Below are 26,846 nucleotides of genomic sequence, written 5' to 3'. Positions count from 1 at the left end.
AATTATCTGGGAGTAGTCAGAATATAGCACAGTCTCAAATAGTTTTGTTTAATTATAAGCTAATGGAAGACAATGTCTTTCACCTTTTTTATTTCCTGAGTAACTCAGTCACTTAGGTGATTAGTTAAAGAAAATTACTTGAGGTAGACCATACAACATATATATTGATGATGTGATCTCTTTTACAATAGCTGACTTAATAGGGGCAGATTTAATAATTGGCACAGAACCTCCATCCAGCTATCAAAAGACTATCAAAATGTTTTTACCATATTGAACTTTTATTGTGAATTTGATCAGAAATCCTTATCAGGGATAGGAACTATCAATTTTTTTCAAGTCAATTAACACTATAGGGAAAGAAGTTGATTTTCCCAAGCCTTGAGGAATTGACAATTTTATGAAATAGCAATATCATTTCCACCACATGACCCATATTTGAGTATCAATCTTTCCATTTTTCATAACAACCACCCCTACAGGGTCTTTGAGTGAGCTTTCCAATTGTACATTCAATATGGAACAATTTCTGTGCAATGACCCATGTCTATTAGGATGGAAAATAAGTTGAGAGTGCCAAATCTCATTACACATATGATAAATGGAGCTGATAGAAAAAGGATTTTTATGATTTGACTTGGGACTGAATTTGAACTTGAGCTCCTGTAAGCTTAAAGCTCTACACTAACTATACTGTGCCACCTAATCCCAAAGCTATGTTAATAACAACATAAAGATTGAAATGAGTCAACTCTGGTTTGGAGAATTCAAACCACTTCTACTCTTTTTCAATCAATCAAGATGAGCAACATTTTGATTAAATCCCCCAGTTATTCCATTTTCTTGCACTGATTAAGAATTCTGAGTGAAATTCAGCGTTCAGAGCACACTTCCAGAGTTGCTAGATGGCAACATTCAATGATGCCCTGCAAGATTTTTAATCAGTTCACTCAGGACAATTCACAGGTCAAAGAAAAACATTACATACAAGGACTGAAGTCAGTGAATTGTGAGACAGAGAGAAATATACCCTCCATGTTAGAAGAGATTATTTTCAGCTATATTGCAGGGAAAGCAACCAAACTCCGCAGTTTGTGTAGTTGGGCTCCCAGTGAGATGTCAAGAGCAGTTGATGAGCCCTGCATAGCTGGTGCTCAGGAAAACTCCCTGAAAAAATGCGCAGTTGAGCAGTATTGCTGAAGAGGCAACTGAAGTACAGATTCAATGCAGGAATCCGGTTAAATAGGTATTGGTGAAAATCTGGAATGGCACCATTGAATAAGTACTGGATGGTAGCGTTTGGAGCTGAGGGGACACAGAACCAGGAAAGGAGACTGACTGACCAGAACAGGTGCCATCATTGAGTTAAGTACATGACAGATGCCTCTTTGAGTGTGAGTTTTAAGGCCAGGTCAGCAAAAGTGAAAAATTGTGATTCCCACGTAGAGTTTAATGGGATTTGATGAACCACCATGTCATTAATGTCAAGGGAGAGTTTGTGACAAAGCCATGGGATCTGTCTTTAACACATTTGCTTTTTTGATTTGTGATCTGCAGTGTTCAAACACAGTACATCCATATTGACCACATGTTAATCCTGAATATTAGAAATAAGTTATTCATCTCCTGTCAATTGTATTACTGTTTTATCATTATGCAATAAAGTTTATTGCTGTTTGTTCAAAATAGAAGAATCTTAAGACTTTATTTCTTGGTAAATCCTCTGGATCTCACTTTTTGCTGACTTAAAAGTTAAAGCTATTGTACCCTAACCAAACAAAAACACAATTAGGTGATCTTGTCTCGGATCATAACAATAAATTTGGTGGTCTGGTCTGGGATTATAATAACATATATTAGTCACTAGTGCATTTATAGCAATAAATATCACCAAATATTGGATAAAAGCAAATTACTGTGGATGCTGGAATCTGAAACCTTTGACAAAGGGTCAGTTAGACTCGAAACGTCAGCTCTCTTCTCTCCTTACAGATGCTGCCAGACCTGCTGAGATTTTCCAGCACTTTCTCTTTTGGTATCATCAAATATTGGTTTGATATTGATCTTTGATGTCTGGTATTACACATGAGATATGATGGGAATGTATAATTCATAATTACTCATATTTTAGTAACAATCTCTCATGTAGCTTGGCTCAGAAGCAGTGGAAAAACACCTCCATGCCAAGATAGAGGGCCAATCACTTGGCACTGCGGAACACAGTAAAATGTAATATTGGCAATGACCCAGGAGATGGTGAACTGTGAAAAGAACTTTCCAAGTGAATAGGGTGAGGAAAGGAATGTAAATAAAATGAAGAAGCCACTAAATTTAATGTTACTATCAGTGCTATGCAGCAGGACTCAAAGCCACAATCTTGCAAATAGTACGCTGACAGTGCTTTCTTTATGGATATCAAAAGTACTATATTGTATGTATATTTTATTTACTAAAAATTAAGTTTACCAAAGAGATAATAACGATATTCTAACTGAACAAATTTGTCATATGAGACCAAGAGTTGCTAACCTTTCCTTCTGTGTGAGAGTGAGTATACAGAGATCAGGGACATTGTCCAACATTACAACTTTACGTTTCCTTTTTCCTATTATTTCACATCTAAAACCTCTTCATTATTCAACTGCACATAAAAATACATGGGAGATATTCAGTGTGGAATACTTCAACATCTACTATAGATGTTTGGATAACGGTCACCTATCCAGGACATGGTGATCTTCTCCAGAGTTGGAATCTGTGAGACTGTGGTTATTGTTCAAGAACTTCTACTATTATAAGAGAATTTGGCAAAGGATGAATCTTGACAGAGATTGGGGCAGATTATTCTGCATGGATCCACAGAACCGTCGATAGGTGCAGCACACCTCAGGCCCATTGCATGGATCCACAATAAGACAACCAATGGAATCTTTCTTCCCCTAGGCTCTGGCACCAAGGCCGAGTTTTACCATGAATGAAAACTCCTGAAAACAAGTTTGGGGCTCTAAGGTCTGTTGTTAAATGTATCTCTGGTACAGAATAGTGTTTTTGTAATGTGGAAGTCTGCAAGAGCAATCCTGCCTTTAAACGCTAATGCCGTTCATATGCATTGCAGAGACTCAGGTACATAGTGAGTTAATTGTAAATAATTGTGCATTAATAACTCAGGTTGTTACTGTCCTGAAAGTTAGCAATCTATTTCATCTGCATCTTTAATAAAATATGTTTTTAAAACAAATCTGTGCAATATTACTGTTTTCTTGCAGCATAGTTGTTAATGATGCAAATCTATAATATAATTCTAAAATTGAATTTCAGGTCAGAATTATCAATCTACTTTATGAAAAATAGTAGCCAGTAGTAGATTTCATCCCCACCAGCCAAGAGATTTCTCAATGTTGTCCAAGACCTCAGGCAGTGTCTAATTCAAATAGCTTTTCTGCAATAGCCTCACAGAGCAGAAGAGGCGCAGCAAAATGGCTGCCCTGAAGTTATTTAACCAAGAGCATTTCTTTGGGATATATACATATGTTATATATTTAGTGTAACTGAATGAAGAAAGGTGGACCACTGAGTACAATTTATAGCATTTACCCTCTGCAACTAACTTTCCTCAGACTCAAAACTACATTCATATTTAAATACTTTAAACAAGTTCTTCCCAGCACAATCAAAATGCAGAGGCATAATTTTGAACTGAGTTTGTTTTGTTTGAAATTCTGTGCTCCATGTGATGCACGCTTAATCACTGCTACAGCCTGCACACAAAGATAAAGTAGTGGTGGTGGTCACATGACCACAGCAAGGCCGCCAACACATTAAAGTTACATTTACATTTCTCCCAACATTACCATTTTATAACAAAAGGCATGCACCATTATTCACTGTTACAAGTTACCCAATGCACAATCAGAAAGAAAACTTTCGTTCATGATCAGAATAGTGTATTAACTCTAGTCAGTTCCATGGTCATTAGTCTCTGTGCATGCAATGAATGCATAGTCTTTAAATCATGCATATCTCCTATTATACATGCATGCATTCCTATTGGCTGTTTGTCTGGTATCTGCTCGTTTCCAGGTGTTTCTTCTTCAGGGAGTGTTGTACCTTAGCAAAGTGGTGTTGCCATGGTAACTGTTGTTAACCCATATCTGTTGCTGGGGAATGGTGGACCTCTGGGACTGTTGTCAGGCTGTTCTGTGTGCTGATGCTGAAATCATCCTCTGGACTAGCCGTTTGAGGTGCAGACACAGCTCCTTTAGTTGCAACTGGATACATTATATACATTTGCAATGAAATATCTGGTCATTCATGGTCATTACAAAGAATTGAGGTGACAACTGCTCAACATTTGTCCCAACTTGCCATGTGAGCAGACATTTGTTGAGAGCGTCAAGCATTTGCACTTTGAATGGCTGACCAATGCTCAGCTCTGGCAATGACTTGATGGTTTTATCAAAATGAAATATGGTTGTCATTTTGTGTTGTTTTTCTCACTCATGTCTGTTTCGGTCATTTCCTTGCTATTAAAAGAATTGTTTGGATGGGGCATGACATTGGTCTTTGGATTGGATTACTTTCCATACCTTCTCAAGGTGTGCTTCTCCACTCAAACATTGCCTTGTTCAAATCTTGCTGATTTCTGTTATATTACTTTACAATGTCTTTGGTAATTTAACTGCCTTTTGATTTGACCAGAGATTGTGTGCACGTGATGTAAGGTTGGATTTCCCAATCGTTTATGAAGTGAATGAACTTTTCATTCATCCATTTGGTTTATGAGTTTTGTTTTGTTTTTGCCACTGTTTACCTACTATTTACTTATCTATGCTATTTACCTATGAGATCTGCCTGTATTTCCTGCAAGACAAAGCTTTTCACTGTGCCTCGGCACACGTGACAATAAATTCAATTCAAAAGTGGGTCTTTAGTTTGCTTAGGTCAGTGCTTGTCAAACACTGCATTGACCAATGTGGTCCTTCATCTCCTTGCTCATGTTTGGTCAGCAGAGCACTTCTCTTGCCTTCCTTAGATTAGACTCAATTCCTTGATAGCTGGCAAAAGTGCTAAGGTACAATGATTCTATTTCCTTTATACTAAACACCATCTTCAGCTATCACTTCATGTTGAATACTCTAAAGGCAACAGACGTGCCCTTTGTCCTTTCACACCACCCTTTCATCACTATGCCTTGCAGCATTTGCAGAGTTCCATCTTGTTGCGTCTTTTATTGGTCTGAGCAATATCAAATGCTGTTGCCATGATGACGTTTTGGAACATTTTAATTTAATGTCTTTGCTGGGTTTGATAACTTCCAGGTAACTGCCTCTTCTTGCTCACACTACTTTAACATTTGCAATTTTCATCTTAGGAGTGCTGCTTTCAACAGCATGTCAGGAAAGTATATCTGTTTCTCTTGCTTGCTTGCCACAGCCAGACGATACTCTGCAACTGAAGGAACAACCTTTGCAGATGCTGTGGAAGATAAATTGAAGTGACTTGTGATCAAGTTCCACTGTCACTTTGTCTCTCCCAAACAGGTAGTGTAGTCATCACTCTCATAGTCACAAACTAATTATCACCTTTAGGTCTGCAATACTATAAACTGATTTGCTGGAATTATTATCTGATATCTCTTCAGCAACATGTTACTGGCTTGCCTTGCTCTTTCCCAGTTAGGTTGTGATCTGTAAACTGGTCCAGTTTCTTGGCGTTATAACTCTGGTTTTCCCACTTTTGGATGGTGCTTCCCTCTCTTTGACATCATGTCTGCTTGTCTTAATTTTTCTGCAAATATTTATTCCTTTCCCCAGTCTGTTTTTCTTATTCTCAGCCTGGAATATCTCTTAGCAGAACACAATGCCTCATGTGTTCTCCCATTAATACTCCCGAGTTGATGATGACAACCTCAGAGTTTCTGTACACGTTGGCAGCTTTTGATCCTCTCTCAGCAAATACACTCTCATGGCAGGATCTCTTAAGCTTAAAACCATCCTATTATGATGAGATCAACTTTCAGCTTTTCTTACTCAGAGGATTCACCTTGTGCTGTGGTGTTGTGTTCTATGTTCTATGATACATCAGTGTGGTCATATACTGAGTAATAGTCTCCCTGTCTCCATGAGGTCTGATGCTGAATATATCAACAAACACACCATTAATATGGCCTTTCAGATGTGCATTGTCAAAGTTTTCAAAATCTTTGCAGTCTGGCTTTTCTGCTCCTCAGTGAGACCTAGGGTTTCAATACAACATGGAACACTCTTTCCTCAGCAATGATAGCAGGGTTCCAAACCTCTTACGCTCAGATTTTCTAAATTATTATGTTGCCATTACACCAATAACACAAAAAGAAATCCAATTCTGTCTCACGTCTTCTCTCATTTCAACAGCAGCAGGGAGTGGAAATTGCAGACATTTTAACTTACTTGGTGATTCCAAGTTGCAAACTGTGGTTTTTCAGGAGTTGGTTCTCTTACAGCTCTGAAAATTCGTACATGCTCCCTGCTCCATTCTAATATCACGTTCCAAATGACCTGTGTTTAATGGCTGCCACAGACAGCACACAAAGCCACTTACAGCAGAGATACGGTCACATGTTTGTAGGAAGGCACAGTAAATTAAGGATAGAATTGCAATTTTCCAAGCACAGGTTTTTGTTTTTCAGAAACCGCTTCGAGAAGAAATGAAAGGATTAACAAATAATTGAATCAGGAGAAATCAACTTGCACTGTCAGCAAACATAATGAAGAACCATAAAGAGTTTGGTTTAGTCAGTATACAGGAGAAATGCCTTTTTTAAAGGTAACTTGTTGCTATTTTCATTTCATTACCCAGCTATAACAAAGACATGCTCCTGTTGCGTTACTTTCTACAAAATAAAGCAGTTTGAGTATATTGACACAATTTCTAAACCAATAGTCATCTAGTTAAATTAAGCCCTTGAGCCCATTCCTGAGGAAGGAATGAAGAACTGCCAGCCTAATCAATCCAATGTTCTAACCATGGATTTGTGTATGGATCGGTTTTCATTGCCACATTTATTTTTCTGTAATCTATACAGTATCTAATTGAGGCACTCATTTTGGGAACTAATACCCACCGGTGAACCCCAATTGCTTTGGCTAGGTTCAGTCAGGTCATTTTCTAGCATCTGTTGAATCTCCATTTCCAGTGAGCTTGTTTTACCAAGCTTATCTGATACAGATGTTGTTTTCTTAGCAGTGACTAAGAGGTGATAATGTGTGTCGCTGGATAAAGCACAGTGGGTCAGATAGCATCTGAGGAACAAGAGAGTTGATGTTTCAGTCAGGACCGTTCATCAGGGTGGGGGTAAGGTAGGTGGGATGGCGATAGGTGGATGCAGGTAGGAGGTGAGTTGGATTGGTCAATGGGAAGGATGGAGGGGATAGGTGGGAAGCAAGATGGACAGGTAGGGTCAGGTTAAAGGGATGGGGCAGAGAGGGAGGGCTGGAACTGGGATGAGGTTGTGCGGGGAGAGATTTAGAAGCTGGTGAATTCTATGTTAAGGCCATATGTTTGTAATCTCCTGAAGCAGAATATTTAGTGTTCTTCCTTCAGTTTGTGTGTGGCTTTATTTTGATGATGGGGGAGGCCTGGGATGGTCATGTCATTGGGGGAGTGGGAGAGGGAGTTGAACTAGCTGGCAACTGGAAGGGGGAGGGGGTAACTTGGAGCATACAGACGATAGACATTCCCTGAACCGGTCCCTGAGATTGCACTTGGTCTCTTTGATGTAGAAGAGACCACATGGAGAGCAAAGGATGCAGTAAATGAGGTCAGGGGAAATGCAGGTGAATCTCTGTCGGACTTGGAATGAATTTTTTGGGGCCTTGGATGCAGGGGAGGGGAAAGGTGTGGCAGTAGGTGTTGCACCTCCTGTTGCCACAGGGTAAGGTGCCAGGTGTGGAAGGGAAGTTGGTGGGGATTGTGGATGTAATGTGGGAGTCGTGGAGAGAATGGTCCCTGCAGAGAGTGGATAGGACTGGGGAAGGAAATATCTTTTCGGTGGTGGTGTCAGACTGTAGGTGGCATTAATGATGTTGGATTTGGCGATTGGTAGGGTGGAATGTGAGGACCGGGGACCCTGTTTTTTATGTGGTTGGGGTGGGGGTGGGGAAGGTGAGATATAGAGATATGAGAGATGCGGTTGAGGGGCATCATTGACCATGAGGGAGGGGAAATGTCCTTGAAATAGGAGGACATCTGGAATGTTCACTGTCACAGAAGGATGTGGGGTCCAAGTCATTGAGCATATTTAAGATGGAGATAGATGGGTTCCTTAATGTAAAGGGGATGAAGGGTTACAGGGAGAATGAGGTTGAGAAACGTGTCAGCCATGATTGAATGGCAGAGCAGAGTCGATAGGCTGAATGGCCTAATTTCTGCTCCTATGTCTTATGGTCCCAGAGTGGAATCATTCAGCCTGGGTGCAAATATGGCAGAGGGGGAGGAATTGAAGTTCAGGATCACATTTTCATGGGGTTTCAGGTTCGGTGGGAGGAGGTGTAGTCAAGGTAGCTGTGTGAGTCGATGGGTTTGTGGTAGATGTCAATGTGGAGTCGGTTGCCAAAGATGGAAACAGAGAGCCCCAGGAAGGGGAGGGAGGTGTTGGAAATGGAACAGGTGAATTGGAGTCTGGGTGCAAGGTGTGGGTGAAGTTGATGAACTGTTCAAATTCCTTGTGGGAGCACGAGGCAGCATTGATACACTCCTCAATCCAGTGGAGGAAAAGGTGGGGCATGGTGACGGTGTAACTGCGGAAGATGGACAGTTCCACATTCCCTATGAAGAGGCAGGTATAACTGGGACCCATGTGGAAACCCATAACAACCTGCTTTTTTGTAGGAAGTGGAGGATTCAAAAGAAAAGGTACACAGGGTGAGAACCAGTTCTGTCAAGCGAATGAGCGTGTCAGTGGAGGGGGACTGGTTCGGTTGGCGGGAAAGGAAGAAGCAGAGGGATTTTAGACCTTCCTCATGGGGAATACATGTGTATAGGCACTGGATGTCTATGGTGAAGATGAGGTGTTGGGGGCCGGGGAATTGAAAGTTATGGAGAATGTGGGGGGCATGGGTGGTGTCCCAAACAAAGGTGTGAAATTATTGGACTAAAGGGGACAGAGTGGAGTCGAGATAAGAGGAGATGAGTTCAGTGGGGCAGGAGCAGGCAGAGACAATGTGTTGACTGGGGCAGTCAGGTTTGTGGGTTTGGATAGGAGGTAGAACTGGGTAGGGCGGAGTTGGAGAACTGTAATTTGGAGGCTGTGGATGGGCGATCTCCTGAGACGGTGAGGTTGTCAATGGTCTTAGAGATGATGGTTTGGTGATGGGAAGTGGGTCTGCCTAGCACCATCCCCCTCCCTCTATTTATTTCTCAGCCCCCTTCCCCCTCCCCTCTCCTGATGAAGGGTCCATCCTGAGACGTCAACTTTCCAGCTCCTCTGATGCTGCTTGACCTGCAGTTCTTTTCCTAGCTTCACATTTTATTGACTTTGACTTTCCAGCATTTGCAGTCCTCACTATCTCCAAGCAATGATTAAACCTCTAGCTAACTGTAACGATCAGCCTCACACTCATTATTATTGTAGTGATTTGTTGCTAAATGAATAACTGTTTGGCCGTCTTTTCTCTTTGATATTTCTTTCAAAGAAATATTTCAAAACACTGAAATATTTGCCACTCACTGGTGTCCTAGTCAATATTCCAGCCCAACCAACATTGCACATGTACTGATTAGAACCAAGTGGACCTCATTTACTATGAGACCCTTGAATGGGGTTGTTAACCTGGGCCAATCAGGAAGCTGTGGCTGACCAATGTAACTTGGGGCTTGCACAAGGAAATAAAGGGTGACTTGGTGACAGGATATTAGCCTCTGTGCATTTGTTAAAAAAAATATAACCTGGGGCTATGTAAGCATTGCCCATATTAGGCCTTGCTTTTTACTCGTTCCCTGGCCACATAGGTGGTGGAAATATTGAATAAAATTGTTTGCACAATGGTATTTTCACTGAGTCCCCGCACCTATGCACAAACAACACAGGTGCTGTGGGGCAAACTAAGCACCACTGCTGTATAGCTGTAGCGTGGGGACCATTAAAGAAAGTTAAATAAAGAAGGAATTTAGAACCGCCAGTTCAGGGAACTGACTCCGAGCTGGCAGGCCACAGCCAGTGTACAAAGGGTGACTTGGTGATGGGATACTGGCCTCTGTGCAGTTATTTCACCAAACAACAAAAAGGATTATCTGGGCACTACCACAACGCAGTGAGCAGGGGATCAATGTGCATTAAGCAAATGCCATGCTTCCTGCATTGCAGCAGGAACTATACTTGAGAAGTCCTTGATTGGCAGTAAATCTCTTTGAGCCATCTGCAGTTATGAAATGGCCTATTTAAAAGCAAGCCTTCTTCTTGTTTTAAAATAGAAGTTAATTGCAACAGAAATACTGCAGTCAAGTATGATTCCTGTCGAGTTTCTGGTGAAAAGTTGTAGGAATCAGTTCAGCACCTGCCTGTGATCTCAGGTGAACATTACCATTTTAGCTACTGGGCTTCATTACCAAGCTGCCAGGCTGCTTGCCAGCCTGTGGAAACACCCAAGAAGTAGTGCTCACCTCAGAACTATTGTCAACTCGAAGCTATGTAGTACCATGTGAGAAGCATATTCTTGGATTTCTGAACCCTTGCTCTCCCCAGAGAGAAAAAGAAAGCATCTATGAATACTTAGGAAGATAGGATTGATCAATGATCTCATCGTGAAGGCTCTCCTAGGTACTGGTGAACATATGAGGAGTTAATCTTACATTCAGTTTGAGGGAGGTTTAGGTTTTCTTTGAAGCTTTAAATAAGGGCAATAATAAATTGTGTAGGCAAAGCTGGCTAAAGTGAAATGACAAACTAGGATAAAGGCTAGGAAGAATAGAGATGGAATTGCAGAGATTTGGGGAATAATCCAGAATATACAGAACATTCAAACAAATGACAAAATAATCACAAGTGAAGGACCACCATCAGGGTTTAGCTGGGAAAGTTAAGATCATTATCAAATTTAAAGAAAAAGTACACAATTACACAAATACAGGTGCCACATCAGAAAATTGGACAGAATATAAAAGAGCAAAGGATGATGAAAGTGCAAGCCTGCACTTGGAGGGAATCAAATTATTCGGTAATAGGCAACTAATCTGGAATTGGGGTGACTGCTGACAGGAAATCATGTGCTGAATCTTCGAACAACATGTGCAACCAGAGCAGCCATTTCAATTGCCAGATTCCATTGCACAATGCCGGTTAAAACCCCCGATATTAGCTTTGCTCTTCAAGTAAATTTGCATTCTTTGTATGGAAGAAAGAAAGATCTCAAATTCCAATTCAGAAAGTGTTTACTCACCAGAGACTGAGAACTAAGTAAGTCTGTACTTGGCTGACATATAACTTACCTGAACAGCTTTTTCCTGGAGGTTATCATGACATCTGATCCTGGCTAATGACCAAATCAGATGACCCTATGCTAAAGGGTGAGGCTGCAAGTGAGGCAGATAAAGGGACTCAGAGGGAAGGAGCAGCCTTTGCAATTGTCCAACAGGCATGAGGTGCTTTTGACTTTTTTGGATAAGAGGAAGGAGGACAGTAGTGGTAGTGAGGGAAGAGTAGAGTGAAGAGGATAGGCACTGTTGTCTGCAGTAACCAGCCTGAGTCTAGAAGTGTTGGCTGTCAGGTGCCAGGGTTTGGGACACCTACTCTGGGCTGGCGAAGAATTCACAGGGGAAACCAGGAGGATCCAGCAGTTACGATTCACTTTGTGCTACTAACGACACAGGTAAAACTAAGAAAGAGCACATGTGAGACGCTAGGTACTAAAGTTAAAAACAGAACCTCAAATGTAATCATCGCTGGATTATTACCTGAGCCGCATACAAATTTTCTATGGACAAACAGAATTAGAAAAATAAATGTGTGGCTCAAAAACCGATGTGGGAGAAGTGGGTTCCATTCCGAGGGACACCACTGCCAGTACAGGTACTAGCGAAAGGGGGGTTGTACCATTGGAATAGTCTACACCTGAACCATGTTGTGACTGGCAACCTAGCAAGCCATATAATAGGGAGAGATATTTAAACCAAAAGAAAGTGGGGTGGTGAGGGATCAAGATGAGGGATGTAGCAAGTCAAGGGGTAGAGATGATTGCAAGACAGCAATGCAGTTATATGAGAAACGAAGGGCAGAGGAAAGAGAAGAGAGAACAAACCTGAGAATACACCAACAGTGAAGACTAAACTCTTCAAAGGCTCTGGAACACAATGTGTACTCATACAAATTGATGACATACATAAATGTGATTTGATGGCCATTATAGAGACATGGCTGCAGGATATTAATGACTAGGTCCTGAATATTGACGGGTATGTGACAGTCATGAAGGATGGGAAAGCAGATAAAGGTGGAAGGGTAGCACTGTTAATCAAAGGTGACATTGGTGCAAGAGTTAGAGATAACCTTATTTCAGAAATCAGGATATAGAATTGGTTTAGGCAGAAGTGAGGAATAGTAAGTTATAGAAGCAAATGGTGGCTGTGGTCTACAGGCCCCTTGATAGTAATGACAATGTATACAAGAAGATATGTTAGGTGCTTGAGATAAAGGACAGCAGTAATCATGGGAGATTTTGAACTGGAAAAATCAGACTGACCATAGTACCCTGCATGTGGTGCTCAAAGGTTGGTTTTGATGTAATTTCTTACAGCAGCTCATTCTGGAATCAACCAGATGGCAGGTTATATTAGATTTGGTATTATATAATGAGACAGGATTCATTCATGACCTCAGAACATTACAACCTCTAGACAGTAGAAATGATAAAATGATTGAATTTGACATGAAGCTTGAAAGGGAATAGGTTGGATCTAAGACTAGTTTTTTTTTCTAAACTTGACAAAGGCAACTAAATGGGCATGAAAGCTAAGTTAGCTGATGCAAACTGGGGCACTCAGCTAGGAGACTGATAAATAGAAAAGCAGTGGCAGACATTGAAGGTATATTTCAGAATATTCAGAATATGTATATTCCAGCTACAAAGAAAAAAATCCAAGGAGTTAAAGAAGTTATGAAAAACATTAGACTTCAGGAAAAAGCTTTTAAATGTGCAAATATGAGTGGCAGGTCAGGTGAAGGTTATTTTAGTCAGAATCTAATGGAAATGCTCAGGAGGAGGAAGAAATTTGAATATGAGAGAAAGCTAGCCAGAAAGAAGGTGGATAGCAAGTGTTTCCACAGGCATCTGAAAAGAAAAGAATGAAATAAGACGAGAGTTGGTCATCTTGCGAATAAGAATGGGATTAATAACCATTAATAAGGAAATTGAAGATGAAGTGAACAAACATTTTGCATCTTCTTTATTTTTGAGAACACAAAAAAAATTCCAGTAATCATTGTGAATCAGGAGATAGAAGGAGGAGAAGGATTTGGTGAAATTACAATCATTAGAGAAGCAGTACCAGGCACACTGTAGGCTGACAGTTCCCCCTATGTCTTGATGAACTCATTTACAAGAAGTGGAAACTGATGCATAGATGCGTTGGTGTTAATTTTTCACATTTCACTGGATCTTGGAAAGGTTCCATCAGACTGGGAGGAAGCAAATACAACCCCTCGAGTCAAAAATTGAGAGAGGCAGAAAAAAGTTTAGGTCAGGTGGCTTGGGACATTGTCATGGGCAAGGCGTTAGAATCAGTCATTAAGGAGGGCACTTGCAAAAACTCTACGTTACTGAGAGGAGTCAGCATAGATTTGTGAAAAGGATTTCACGTTTAACCAATTTACTGGATTTTCTTGATGGAGTAACATATGCTGCAGGTAGGGGGAAAGATCACTGACATGCTGATCTTGGATTTCAGGAGTAGCATAAATGTTATAGTATAACGTAGAAGTAGATGGTGGAGAGGTAACATACTGGCACGGATAGCAAATTAACTGGCTGGTAGAAAACAGAGAGCATGCATAAATGGATCTTTTTTGATTGGCAGAAGTGATACTGGAGTCCTGCGGAGGTCTGTGCTGAGGCTTTAGCTTTTTATCACGGTATAATGACTCAAACGAAGGCATGCTAATTCAATTTGCAGGTGACATACGGATAGGTAGGAAAGTAGGTTATGAAGAAGACATAAGAACAGATAAAGATAGGTTCAGTGAGTGGGCACAATTCTGCAGGTAGAGCATATGGGAAAATGTGAAATGGTTCACTTTGACAGGAAGAATAATCAAGCAGATAGTGAAGTTGATAAACAGGGAATAACTGCTGAATTGCAAGGTACAGAGGGATTTAGGTATACTAAAGCATCAGTCACAAGATGTTAGTACAGCAAATATTTAAGAAGGTTGATGGAATGCTATCTATTATGATGAGTGGAACTGAATGTAAAAGTAAGGATGCTATGGTTCAGTTATACAGAACAACCACACACTGTATGCAGTTTTGATCTCTTCACTTAAGGAAGGATTTGATGGGGCTCGAAGAATGTTTACGATATTAATGCCTGCAATGAGAGGATTGTTTTTTGAGTATAGGTTGTACTTGTTCCCTTTGGAGTATAGAAGAGGGAGGGTGACTTGATTGAAGTGTATAAAATCCTGAAAGTTCTGAACATGGTTGACATGGAAAGGAGGATTCCTCTTATGGAGGAATCCAGAATTAAGGTGACACTGTTTTCGAAATAAAGGGTTTCCTTTTAGGATAGAGATGAGGAGAATTATTTCCTTTGAGAGTGCTGGGCGGCTGTGAAGCTGTCTGCCTCAGAAGGCAGTGAAGGCAGGATCATCGAATATTTTTAAAACAGAGGTGGATAGATTATTGGTGGGCAATGCAATCAATAGTCTACTGGCATTAGATATGAGAAATTTGAAACCAACATTACTTATAAAATTGTGAAATTATTGCAAGGTGGGGCAGGCTCAAAGGGCTGAATAGCCTGGTTTTTACCTGAATTTGTTACATGAAACTTGGTTGATTAGAAGTGTCTCTCAATATTTCACTGCTGCCTTGCAGGAGAATCAATTAGTTCACCTTCAATGAATCCAGAGACTTGCATTTTTGTTAGGATATTTATTTCAAAAGAAATAAGCATTCAATTGCAAACTTTCCATAATCCAGACAGCAATCTCTTGTCAGCAAGGGTTTTCCACAGAGTCCAAATGCTGCTCAGCAATCGGGCCAGTATCACCAGTTTGCTTTTTCCCAGCAATAGAGAGTCCAGCAAGTAATACATTTTATTCATTTAAAAGCAGAGTCATTGGTCTGTTCTGAGGACAATTACACTGACATTGCTGTGCGATAGCAGATGAATTCCACACCTTGCTTTTCGATACTATCAGCAGTGCAGATCCCTTTACTTTCTCCTATCGAAAGTGAACATTGCCTGATTCAATGGCACATCCTCTCTAATGTCGTTCTTCCCCCGAACGTTACATTTCTGAAAGATCTTTAAAGATACTCCTAAGAAGTTCAGTTTCCTTACACAATTATTGTTTGAGTTTGTTATATTTGTTTATGGCATTCCATAAGGAGATTTTCAATCATAATCTGCCTTCAGTATGTCCGCCAGAGAGTTACCTACAGTTTGGAAAACCAGTTGGTCTGCATTGGCAACCCAATAAACAGAATTAAAGCTGCACTGGAATGCCAATACCTTTGTCGGATCAACTATGCCACTGAATTTGAGCCTTAGAGAATGCATTTTTATTACTCAGCAAGTTCACAAGTTTATTTTTAAACTTCTGTTATCTGGCATTAGTAAAACACATATGGTTCAGGTTTTAGATTAGATTACTTACAGTGTGGAAACAGGCCCTTCGGCCCAACAAGTCCACACCGACCCGCCGAAGCGTAACCCATCCATACCCCTACATTTACCCAACACTACAGGCAAGTTAGCATGGTCAATTCACCTGACGTGCACATCTTTGGACTGTGGGAGGAAACCGGAGCACCCGGAGGATACCCACGCAGACACGGGGAGAATGTGCAAACTCCACACAGTCAGTCGCCTGAGTCGGGAATTGAACCCAGGTCTCTGGCGCTGTGAGGCAGCAGTGCTAACCACTGTGCCACCGTGCTGCCCAAAGGTTCTGCACTTCCAAAACAAACATCCCCATTCAATTACAGATTAGCTTTTGGTTATCTTTGGGGTACACAGAGGAAACATAAAAATTTTGATTAGGAAATGGAAAATGAAAGTTACTAGAATCTTTGGAGATGATCACCTGGATACATAACGATAGGCCTCATTTCAGTCATAACATTGACATTTCTAGTTGGCGCTCATACATTCTCACCCAGTTATTGGCCAGTGGAGGAGACTGGAATGGATTGAGTTTTGAGCCACAGGTAAGTGAAGATAATGGGAATTGAAGGTGCACAGATAAGGCAAATAACCAAAGAGATTAATCCTGATTATAAGCAAAGGACCCTTTCCCTTCATTATTTCAGGACCTTCCATTGGATAATTCAAAGATGACTTCATTCAGTGAAACAACAACTTTTGTAAAATAAACAAAGAGTGTTTCTTACAGACAAGACAAATAGCATATTATTATTTTACCATAATAAGGGCAACATTCATAGATAACCTCGGAAAAAAAACAAAGTTGGTGTGGGGTTTTTTTGCCAAGGTGGTACAGGACAGTAAGACATAGTAACAATAAGTCTAAATCTAAAATCGAAAAAAAAATTGGCTAACATTGCTAATGCTGATTACTTCTGACAAAGTGTGCAGGTGCCAGTGTTGGATTGGGATGGACAAAGTTAAACATCACACAACACCAGGTTATTGTGCAACAGGTTTGTTTGGAAGTACAAGCTTTTGGAGCGCTGCTCCTTCATCAGATAGCTAGTGCAGCAGGATCATAGGACACAGAATTTATACTAAAAGATCAAAATGTCATTCAACTGATGGGATATATTGAACAAACCTTGATTGCTGTTACACCTTTCATTTTTAGAATGGGTTGCAGGTTTGGTTCATTAATATCTAAATCCTAGAACTTCTTTCAAATGACATTCCTGAGATAACTTAAGATTTTATTAAAAAGAAGTGATACCTCAGCTCAGACAATGCAATAAAAATGTGAGATTCGAGTCTGTCTGTATCCCAATCTTGAGTCAGACTGGCTCTATTTCCAGAGTAGGAATATATAAAATGTCACATGGATTGACTACCTACAGATTGTGTGTGTTTTGAACAAAATAGAACGTATCTGCAAATACAGTTCTGCAATCTAGGTTTGTTCAATATATCGCATCAGTTGAATGACACTATGAACTTTTGCTATAAAGTCTGTGTCCTATGATCCTGTGCCATTAGCTGCCTGATGAAGGAGCAGCGCTCCAAAAGCTTGTACTTCCAAATAAACCTGTTGGACTATAACTTGGCCTTGTGTGATTTTTAACATCTGACAAAGTAAGTTTCTGATTGTAACACTGATTTGAAACTATTCTCAACACAATAAACAATACATGTTTATCATAAACATATTAGATTGTTAATTTAAGGAAGACTGTTAAGTTAAATTATACAGTAAGGTTTAACTTACCTGCAGTGCAAGAGGTTTCCATCTCATGTTCTTAAGCAATGCAGGTGCAGATGTGAGCATGCTCTGAGGACGTTTCTTTAAGGTTAAGATGACCCCACTGGGATCTTCCCGAAGTGCATTTACCAGGTTTTTCAGCTGCCATCCTACCTAGAATCCAACAGCAAAAATATAAAGATAAATAGGATAAAAAAAGTCTACCAAACTGAAAGCAAAATATGCCTTATAAGTATCATGATAGATTACTCTAAATGACACATGGTAAGTACTAATAATAACATTCAAAAAAGTCAACATAGCCTGACATATTTCCAATAATACGATAATAACAATTTTAAGATTCTGTGTTATGATAGCTGGTTCCCATCCTAAACATGCACTTTTAACAGTGAGAAGCTGTAAAATAAGTGTATGCTCATATTTCCACTACTCACAACACCAAACGTGTTTCTTGTTACATTAAATGTGTAACAATATTTTGAAGTATTATTTAGAAATGGCATTCACATTGTCTCACAATATTTTCCAGAAGATTAAACTGCAAAAGCATAATAAACCAGCTTGAGCAAGACCAATTGGAAGAGAAAAAGCACACTCAAGAGTGAATGCACGCTGAAGTTGATGGGAGGTGAGAGTGGGAGAATTGGGAGGTGAGAGTGGGAGAATAGGGAGGTCAGTGGAGGTGAGAGGTGAGAGTGGGACCATAGTGATGTAAATGGTTACAGAGCCAACCAGCCAAGTTACCATCTAAGTCACATATCACCATGACCTTCGCCATTTCTTTATTTTCACCATCCTGACCCAGATCTATATAATTGCATTGGATCAAAAATAATCAAAGTGTAACATCACAGGAAAGCACGAAAGTAACTGCACTATGAGTAGTTTTTTTCTTCTTTTCTTCTCAGTCTATTCTATCAAATTCTTCGCTTGCCTGGGGAGATGCTGCTCCAAAAACAATCGAGGAGATCAACTCCTTCCAGGCAGAGCAGCTCACTTGTGACGTCACCCACCCATCACCTTGAAGATTCTCTCCCTTCACTGCACCATGCAACTTCGAGGACACACTGCCACAACTTGCCAAGACTGCTTCTTCCAAAACCATGATCAAGGGCATCTAGGGAAGTACAACAAACATTGGCCTGACCAGCAATCCCCACATCCCATGAATAAACAAAAAAGAAGCAACCCAGAAAAACCAGATCATCTGGACATTACCTTGCAAGTCATATATCTCCTTGATGTGGAAATGCTGGTGTTGCACTGGGGTGGACAAAGTTAAAAATCACACAACACCAGGTTATAGTCCAACAGGTTTATTTGGAAGTACAAGCTTTTGGAGCGCTGCTCCTTTGTCAGGGAGCTAGTGAGACAGGATCATAGGACACAGAATTTATAGTAAAAGATCAAAGTGTCATTCAACTAATGCGATATATTGAACAACCCTAGATTGCTGTAAGTCTTTCATCTTTTAGAAGGGTTGCAGGCTTTGGTTCATTAATATGTAAATCCCAGAACTTCTTTTAAGTCACATTCCCGGGATAACAATGTTTTATTAAAAAAGGTTGACGTCTCAACTCAGACAATGTAATAAAGGTGTGAGGTTAGAATCTGTCTGTATCCCAATCTTGAGTCAAACAGATTCTACTTCCAATGTAGGAAATTATAAATTAATGCATGGATTGATTACCTACAGAGTGTGTGCTTTTGAACAAAATAGAATGTATTTGCAAGTACAATTCTGCAATCTAGGTTTGTTCAATATATCACATCCATTGTGTGACACTATGATCTTTTGCTATAAAGTCTGTGTCCTATAATCCTGCCCCTCTAGCTATCTGACAAAGGAACAATGCTGTGAAAGCTAGTACTTCCAAATAAACCTGTTGGACTATAACCTGGTGTTGTGTGATTTTTAACCATATCATCTTGACCTTCACCATTTCTTTATTTTCACCATTCTGACTTGGATTTGTATAATCTCATTGGATCAAAATCCTTGATTTCCTTTCATAATTGCACTGTGGATGTGCCCATACCCATTAACTGTGGCAGCTGAAGAAGGTGTCTTGCCAGTGCCTTCTTAAGGGAAGTCATGGATAGCAATAAATGCTGTGCTCACATCCCAGGGGTGTTTAAAGAGAAGTCTGAGCACTAATTCCACTCTATACTATCCTTTAATATGAAGATCTTTGTTTACCTTGAAATATTCAATTATTTTGAGAAATGCTGGTACCGAACACACTGGTTATTACCGAATTGACTGTACAAAATAGTTGCCATTTATAATGGCACAATCTTAGATCTGGGAGCACACAATATCTTATGATTAAATCCTGGCATATGCTGCACTGGCACATTCCTGATCTGGCATCATGCTGTTTTAAGTATTGTTGAGTGGAGCTCGAGTTGCTGACAGATTACATGCTAACACGGTTTTACCTCCAAATATACAAGCTTCACACGCTGACACATTAAACAGCTAAGCATATGGGACATAAAGATCGTGTATTTTCAATGAAACAAGGCAACCTGTCATTTGGCTCATAGAAATATCTTTCTAGTGAACAATTGAAACAGTGTCCAGAACAAATAGTGATGTCAGGAAGCAATACTTGCATTTTGGCCAGTGTGAGACAAGAGTGGTAACAAATACAGAGTCAAGAGTGTGGTGCTGGAAAAGCACTGCAGGCCAGGTAGCATCCGAGGAGCAGGAGAATCGACGTTTCGGGCATAAGCCCTTCATCAGGAATTCCTACTCCTCGGATGCTGCCTGACCTGCTGTGCTTTTCCAGCACCACACTCTCATCTCTGATCTCTATCACTGTATTCTAACAGATGAAAGGCTTAACAGACAACCAATTTTTCAATGTATAATTTCAGTTACATCACAGCTATAAATTCTGTGTGTTACGATTGAGCCCTCCACTACCACCTGATGAAGGAGCGTCGCTCCGCAAGCTAGTGAGCTTCCAATTAAACCTGTTCGACTATAACCTGGTGTTGTGTGATTTTTAACTTTGTACACCCCAGTCCACTGGCATCTCGAAATCAAGAATACTTAAGAGGGATGAGAGGCAGTCTTTTATATATAAAATAAATACACTCGCTTCATGTTCTCACAGGGATGATGCCAAACAGATACATAAAGTGTTATGTTACATTAGTTTCAAACACAACAACACACTATCACATTAAATTCATGAGTCACACAATATTTTAAAGAACATTTTTCTTCTTTTGTGATATGACATTCTAATCCAGCACTGTAATATCAGTGCTGGAACATTTTCCTATTTCTGCTCTCTGTAAAATCATCATTCCCAGAGCAAGTACTCCAAAGGAAAATTCTTACTGTATTATTCGAATGTGCCAATACCCAACTTCAGAAGAATATCTTTCACTGCATGAATGTGAACATTTCATTTCCCACACTAATAATCCTAAGGCTTTTGAACGATTGCAGCAATTTTGTGCTGCTTTCCACCCAATCATAAGCAGTCCTCCTCTCATGGATCATGCTTGATAAGAACCAGAGATTGCTCGAGTTTATTTATACATAGGACCCTTCCAACCAAACCCTAATAGATTTGACACAGCATTCATTCTTGAAACTGGCTGCATACTCTAGAAGCTGTAGCAGTATAAAACACATATGTACAGCTTTGGTGTTCTTATCTAAGGAATGATATACCTGCCTAAGATGAAGTGCAACAGAGATTCACCAGATTGATCCTTCAAATTGTGGATTGTCTTATGAGTAAATATTGATGAAACTGGATGTCTGTATTCTCTACAGATTTGAAGACAGAGGTGACCTCTTTGAAGTTTACATAATTCTCTCAGACTGGACAGGGTGGACATGATAGAATGGTTTCCCTGGCTGGTGACTCCAGAATTAGGAGCCACCGTTTCAGGATTAGGGGCAAGTTATTTAAAACGGAGTTGAACAGTTTTTTTTTCACTCAATGGATGTTGAGCCTTTGGAATTGTCTACTCCAGGTAACTATGGAAGCTCAGTCACTGAACATGTCCAAGATAGAACCCAGTAAGTTTCTGATCTGAACAACAGGAAGGCGCATGAAGACATTGTGGAAAATGGCGCTGAAGAGATGATCAGCCATATCTAGAGTGGTAGGGTAGGCTCAATGGGCTAAATAGCCTACTCAGGTGCCCATGTTTTTACAGCAGTTCAAATATCCCCACAGAGACATCTTGGACAAACTTGTTTACAATGCAGAGGGGAGGGCCAACTGAGCCTGTAAATTTAGACTTAGTAAGCACAACACCAGACACTAACATGAATATTCAATAAAAAGTGCATGAAAAAACCCACATTTAGTTTTCTGAGATGATACACACATGAATAAATTGAAACCAATGCAAAGTGGAATATTTTCAAATTAAGTTCAAATTTGAGAAAATAACTATGCCACCATAGAGTCATAGAGATGTACAGCACAGAAACAGACCCTTTGGTCAAACTCATCTATGCCAACCAGATATCGTAACCTAATCTCGTCCCATTTGCCAGCACTTGGCCCATATCCTCTGAAACCTTCCTATTCATATACCCATCCAGATGCCTCTTAAGTGTTGCAATTGTACCACTTCCTCTGGCAGCTCATTCCATAAATGCACCAGCCTTTGTGTGAGAAAAGTTGCCCCTTATGTCTCTTTTATATCTTTAATATCTTTCCCCTCTCACCTTAAACCTGGTTCTGGACTCCCCCACCCATAGGAAAAGACCTTGTCTATTTATCCTATCCACACCCCTCATGATTTTATAAACTTCTATAAGGTCATCCCTCAGCATCTGATGCTCCAGGGATAACATCCCCAGCCTATTCAGCCTCTCTCTACAGCTCAAATCCTCCAACCCTAGCAACATCCTTGTAAATCCTTTCTGAACCCTTTCAAGTTTCACAACACCATTATGCTCTCAGTAAGTCTCATGTAAATGAGTTGGGCAGCATTGCTTTGGCTCTGAGACAGATGCCACTCTGGAGCCCAACCTGTGGTCAATCCATGGCTTCAGCATTCGCAGCTGACAGTGAGAATCACCGCTGGGACATATCCCCTGCCACAGAATCGCATGTGATTTCCATGCACATCTCTGGTATTCTAACATTTTCATGGGAATTTTGTGGCAAAGAGAAAACATTGAGAGAGGGAAGTGGTGCACTGTTCCTGTTCTGCCATTGGAACTGCACACCACTGATACAATTCTCACCCAGTGATAAACAATATGCATTATGATATATCAAACGCTCAAAATTATGCACATTGAGTTTTCCTGACTGGGGTGTCACGGTGGTTCAATGGTTAGCACTGCTGCCTCCCAGCAACAGTGACCCAGGTTCAAACCCTGTCTCGGGTGACTGTCTGCGTGGAGTTTGTGTATTCTCCCTCTGTCTGTGTTGGTTTGCTGTGGTTTCCTCCCACAATCCAAAGATGTGCAGGTCAGATGAAATGACCATGCTAAATTGCCCATAGTGTTACGTGCATTAGTGAGGGGTAAATATAAGGTTGGGGAATGGGTCTGGGTGGGTTACTCTTCACAGGGTCGGTGTGCACTTGTTGGGCTAAAGAGCCTGCTTCTATACTGTAGGAAATCTATTCTAATTGCAGGTCATTCTGCTGTAAGATACATTTCATTAATGTGAATTTGCTCTAATGTGATTGAGGATACTATTTTCAAAGTGTGGACTTCTATAGTGTGAATTGGTTATAACGCAATTCCAGCCCCATTAGTTTAAATGATACTGCTATTATCTGATCTTCTTATAACACGGATTGCATGAGAATGGAACTACCATGTTGTAGCAGAACCAAGTGTATTGTGTGTGCTGCAGTTGAGTTTCGATAGTAGTGTTTCGTAACTGCTTGAGGACTCCTCCATGTGGTTGCCTTTTGTTATCCACTGAAATTTGATTGAGAAAAGCCTAGGAAACTTCTATCTAATGAGTGGCTGATATTTTAGCTGTCCATTAGGTTTTTTCTTAGTAATATGATTGCACTGCATGAAGTAGTTGTGTGTTTGGTTATTTACTGCTTCACCATCAATATGCCTTTGGTCCTGGCACCATAGGAAACAAGAAATGAAACTGAAAATAAAAGAAAAGTAATTGCAGAAGGAATTGATTGATTGATTGACTGATTTGTTCTCATCACATACACTGAGATACAATGAAAAGTGTTGTTTTGCATAATATACAGGCAGATTGTGCCATACAGAGTGCATTAGGCTAGCAGAACAGAGTGCAGAATACAGTGTTACAGTGACAGAGAAGGTGCACAGAGAGAGAGAAAGAGAGAGAGAGAGATCAGAATTAATGTTTGAAACATCTATTCAAAAGTCCAATAACAGTGGGGAAGAAACTGTTCTTGAAGCTATTCTCAGGTGTAATCAAACTTTCATATTTACTTCACATTGGAAGAGGGTGGAAGAGAGTATAACTGGGGTGGGAGGGGTGTTTAATGATGTTGGTTGTTTTCCCAAGCCAATGAAAAATATAGATGGAATCAATCAACGGGAGGCTGGTTTGCGTGATGGACTGCGCTATGTTCACGACTCTCTGTAGTTTCTTGTGCTGTTGGGAGTAGTAGTTGCCACAACACACCGTGATGCATCCAGATAGGATGCTGTTAATGGTGCATCTATAAAAATTGGTAAGAGTCCTGTGGACATGTCGAACTTGCTGAGCCTTCAAAGGACGTAGAGACATTGTTGCGCTTTCCTGACATTTGTGGACCAGGACAGATTGTTGGTAACCATCACTCCTAGGTACTTGATGCTCTCAACCATCTCCATCTCAGCACCACTGGTACAGAGAGGGGTATGCTCTCCACTCCACTTCCTGAAGTCACTGACCAGTTCCTTTGTTTTGCTGATTTTGATGGATAGATTGTTTTCTTTACATCATGTCGTTAAGCACTCAATTGTTTTCCTGTACTCTGTCTCACTGTTGTTTGAGATCCAACCTACAACAGTGGTGGTCATCATGGTATCAAACTTGTAAATGGAGTTGGATGGAACTTGGCCTCACAGTTATGACTATATAAAGAGTATAGCAGGGAGCTGAACAGAAGCCTTGTGGGACACCGATGTTGAGGATTATGGTGGAGGAGGTGTTGGCGCCTATTCTTATTGATTGCAGTCTATGGAGATCCAGTTACAGAGTTGGGAGCCGATATCTAGGTCGCGGAGTTTAGAGATGATTTTGTTCGGAATTATGGTGTTGAATGTGGAAATATAGTCAATAAGTGAGAGTCTGATGTTGGTACCTTTGTTATCTAGATGTTCCAGGGATGAATGTAGGGCTAGGGAGATGGTGTCAGCTATGGACCTGTTGTGACAGTAGGCGAATTGCAAGGGAACAAGGAAGTTTGACAGGCTGGAGTTGATGTGAGCCATGACTAACCTCTTGAAGCACTTCATAATTATGGAGCTCAGAGCCACTGGGTGGCAGTTATTGAGTTATCATATGTTGAATGATTTTTCTTTGGCACCGGGATGATGGCGGTCTGCTTGAAGCAGGTCGGGACTTCAGATCAGAGTAAAGAAAGAGGAATATGTCTGCAAATACTCCAGCCAGCTGAACTGCACAGGATCTGAGCACATAGCCGGGGCCTCCTTCCCAGTCAGTCGCTTTCTGTGGGTTCACTGTTTGGAAGGCCGATCTAACGGCTGCGGCAGTGACTGTGGGTATAGGTGTATCTGAGGCTGTGGGACAGGTGACATTGTTTCATTGACCTTCTGTTGAAAGCAAGCATAGCATGCATTGAGCTAGTCGGACAGGGATGTATTGTTGCCCGTGATTCTGTTTGACATTGCTTTGTAGCCCATTGTGTCAAGCAAGCTTTGCCACAAACGTCAGTTGTCCATGTAGTTGGTCTGGGTTTCAAGCTTTGTTTGGTATTGCCTCTTGGCACCTCTGATGGCCTTGTGAAGGTCATACCTGGATTCCCTGTACAGGTTAAGTTTGTCCAATTTATACGCCTCAGACCTAGTCTTCAGTAGGGAGTGGATCTCCTAATTCATCCACACTTTCCAGTTTGGGGAACAGAATGGATTAATTTCTTCAGCACACCCTTACACATACTTATTAATGAAGTCTATAAAGGCACTGGCGTAATTTGCATAATAATGTAGAATCTGCATAATTTAGCAAATTAAAAGATAATGGCCTAAGGGACAGTCTATTAATTCCTGAACTGTATTTGATGAAATGATTTGTGGGGAAACAATTGCCCTAACTCTATGGTCCCAATCAAGAAGCCTACAAAAATACGCCTACAAAAATCAACCTTCAGAAAAGACATCAAAGGTGAAGAAAACGTTTCCTCGGTTATATTTGCTAAAATTGTTTTCAATTTTAAGATTGGGTTGATAAAGTTAGGACAGTTTTCCTGAAACAGAGAAGATCAGATGATAGTTTAATTGGGACTTTCATTTGAATGAACTTTCACAGAAGTAAGTAAAAACTTAAATAAACCCTCTGGTGAATGAATAAAAAATCAGAGAATAAATTCACTGGCAAAAGACCTACTTCAGATTTTTTTTCCTTCATCGCTGTCAGGATTTGAAAGATATGACCTGGAGAAGTTATGGACGGTTAGAATTGGAAGATGGTTTCATAAATAATTTTAAAGGAGTATTGGACAAGTGATGATGAACACACACAGTTCTAAACAAAACGCAAGGATGTGAAATTAAGTGCAATGCGGTATGATACAGTCCCTGTTGGTGCTGTACGTTCCATGAAAATGACTATGGGAGAAGCCATCATCCAGTCTCCCAACATCTTTCACAATGGTGATGCACGACTGTGATCATGAGGAGAGGGCTGATGTGAGAAAACTACCCATGAGCCATTCACAAGGGCTAATCAAACTGCACAGCCTGTCAATGGTAAGTACATTCTACACTGTCACTAAGGATGATATAAATATTGGTTAAAAATCACACAACACCAGGTTATAGTCCAACAGGTTTAATTGGAAGCACATTAGTTTCAGAGCGTCGCTCCTTCATCATGTGGTAGTGGAGGGCTTAATCCTAACACACAGAATTTATAGCAAAAATTTACAGTGTGATGTAACTGAAATTATACATTGAAAAATTGATTGTCTGTTAAGCCTTTCATCTGTTAGAATACAGTGATAGTTTCACTTCTTTCATGTGTAAATCAACTGCAAATTTTTGCTATAAATTCTGTGTTACGATCGAGCCCTCCAC

General features: G+C 40.4%; 1 protein-coding gene across 2 annotated transcripts in view; it reads right to left on the bottom strand.

Moving 5' to 3' along the window:
- The window catches only part of cnksr2a (connector enhancer of kinase suppressor of Ras 2a), a 489,515-nt gene that overhangs the window by 196,229 nt on the left and 266,440 nt on the right, over nucleotides 1-26,846 (bottom strand). For both annotated transcript variants that reach the window (XM_043700616.1, XM_043700617.1), the window contains exon 9: nucleotides 17,609-17,755. In XM_043700616.1, the coding sequence (XP_043556551.1) occupies nucleotides 17,609-17,755 (147 nt within the window). The remainder of the gene's footprint in view (nucleotides 1-17,608; nucleotides 17,756-26,846) is intronic.

This window comes from Chiloscyllium plagiosum, chromosome 12 (genome assembly GCF_004010195.1).
Source record: "Chiloscyllium plagiosum isolate BGI_BamShark_2017 chromosome 12, ASM401019v2, whole genome shotgun sequence".
NCBI classification, from domain to species: domain Eukaryota; kingdom Metazoa; phylum Chordata; class Chondrichthyes; order Orectolobiformes; family Hemiscylliidae; genus Chiloscyllium; species Chiloscyllium plagiosum.
This window is presented reverse-complemented; position numbering and strand designations above follow the sequence as displayed.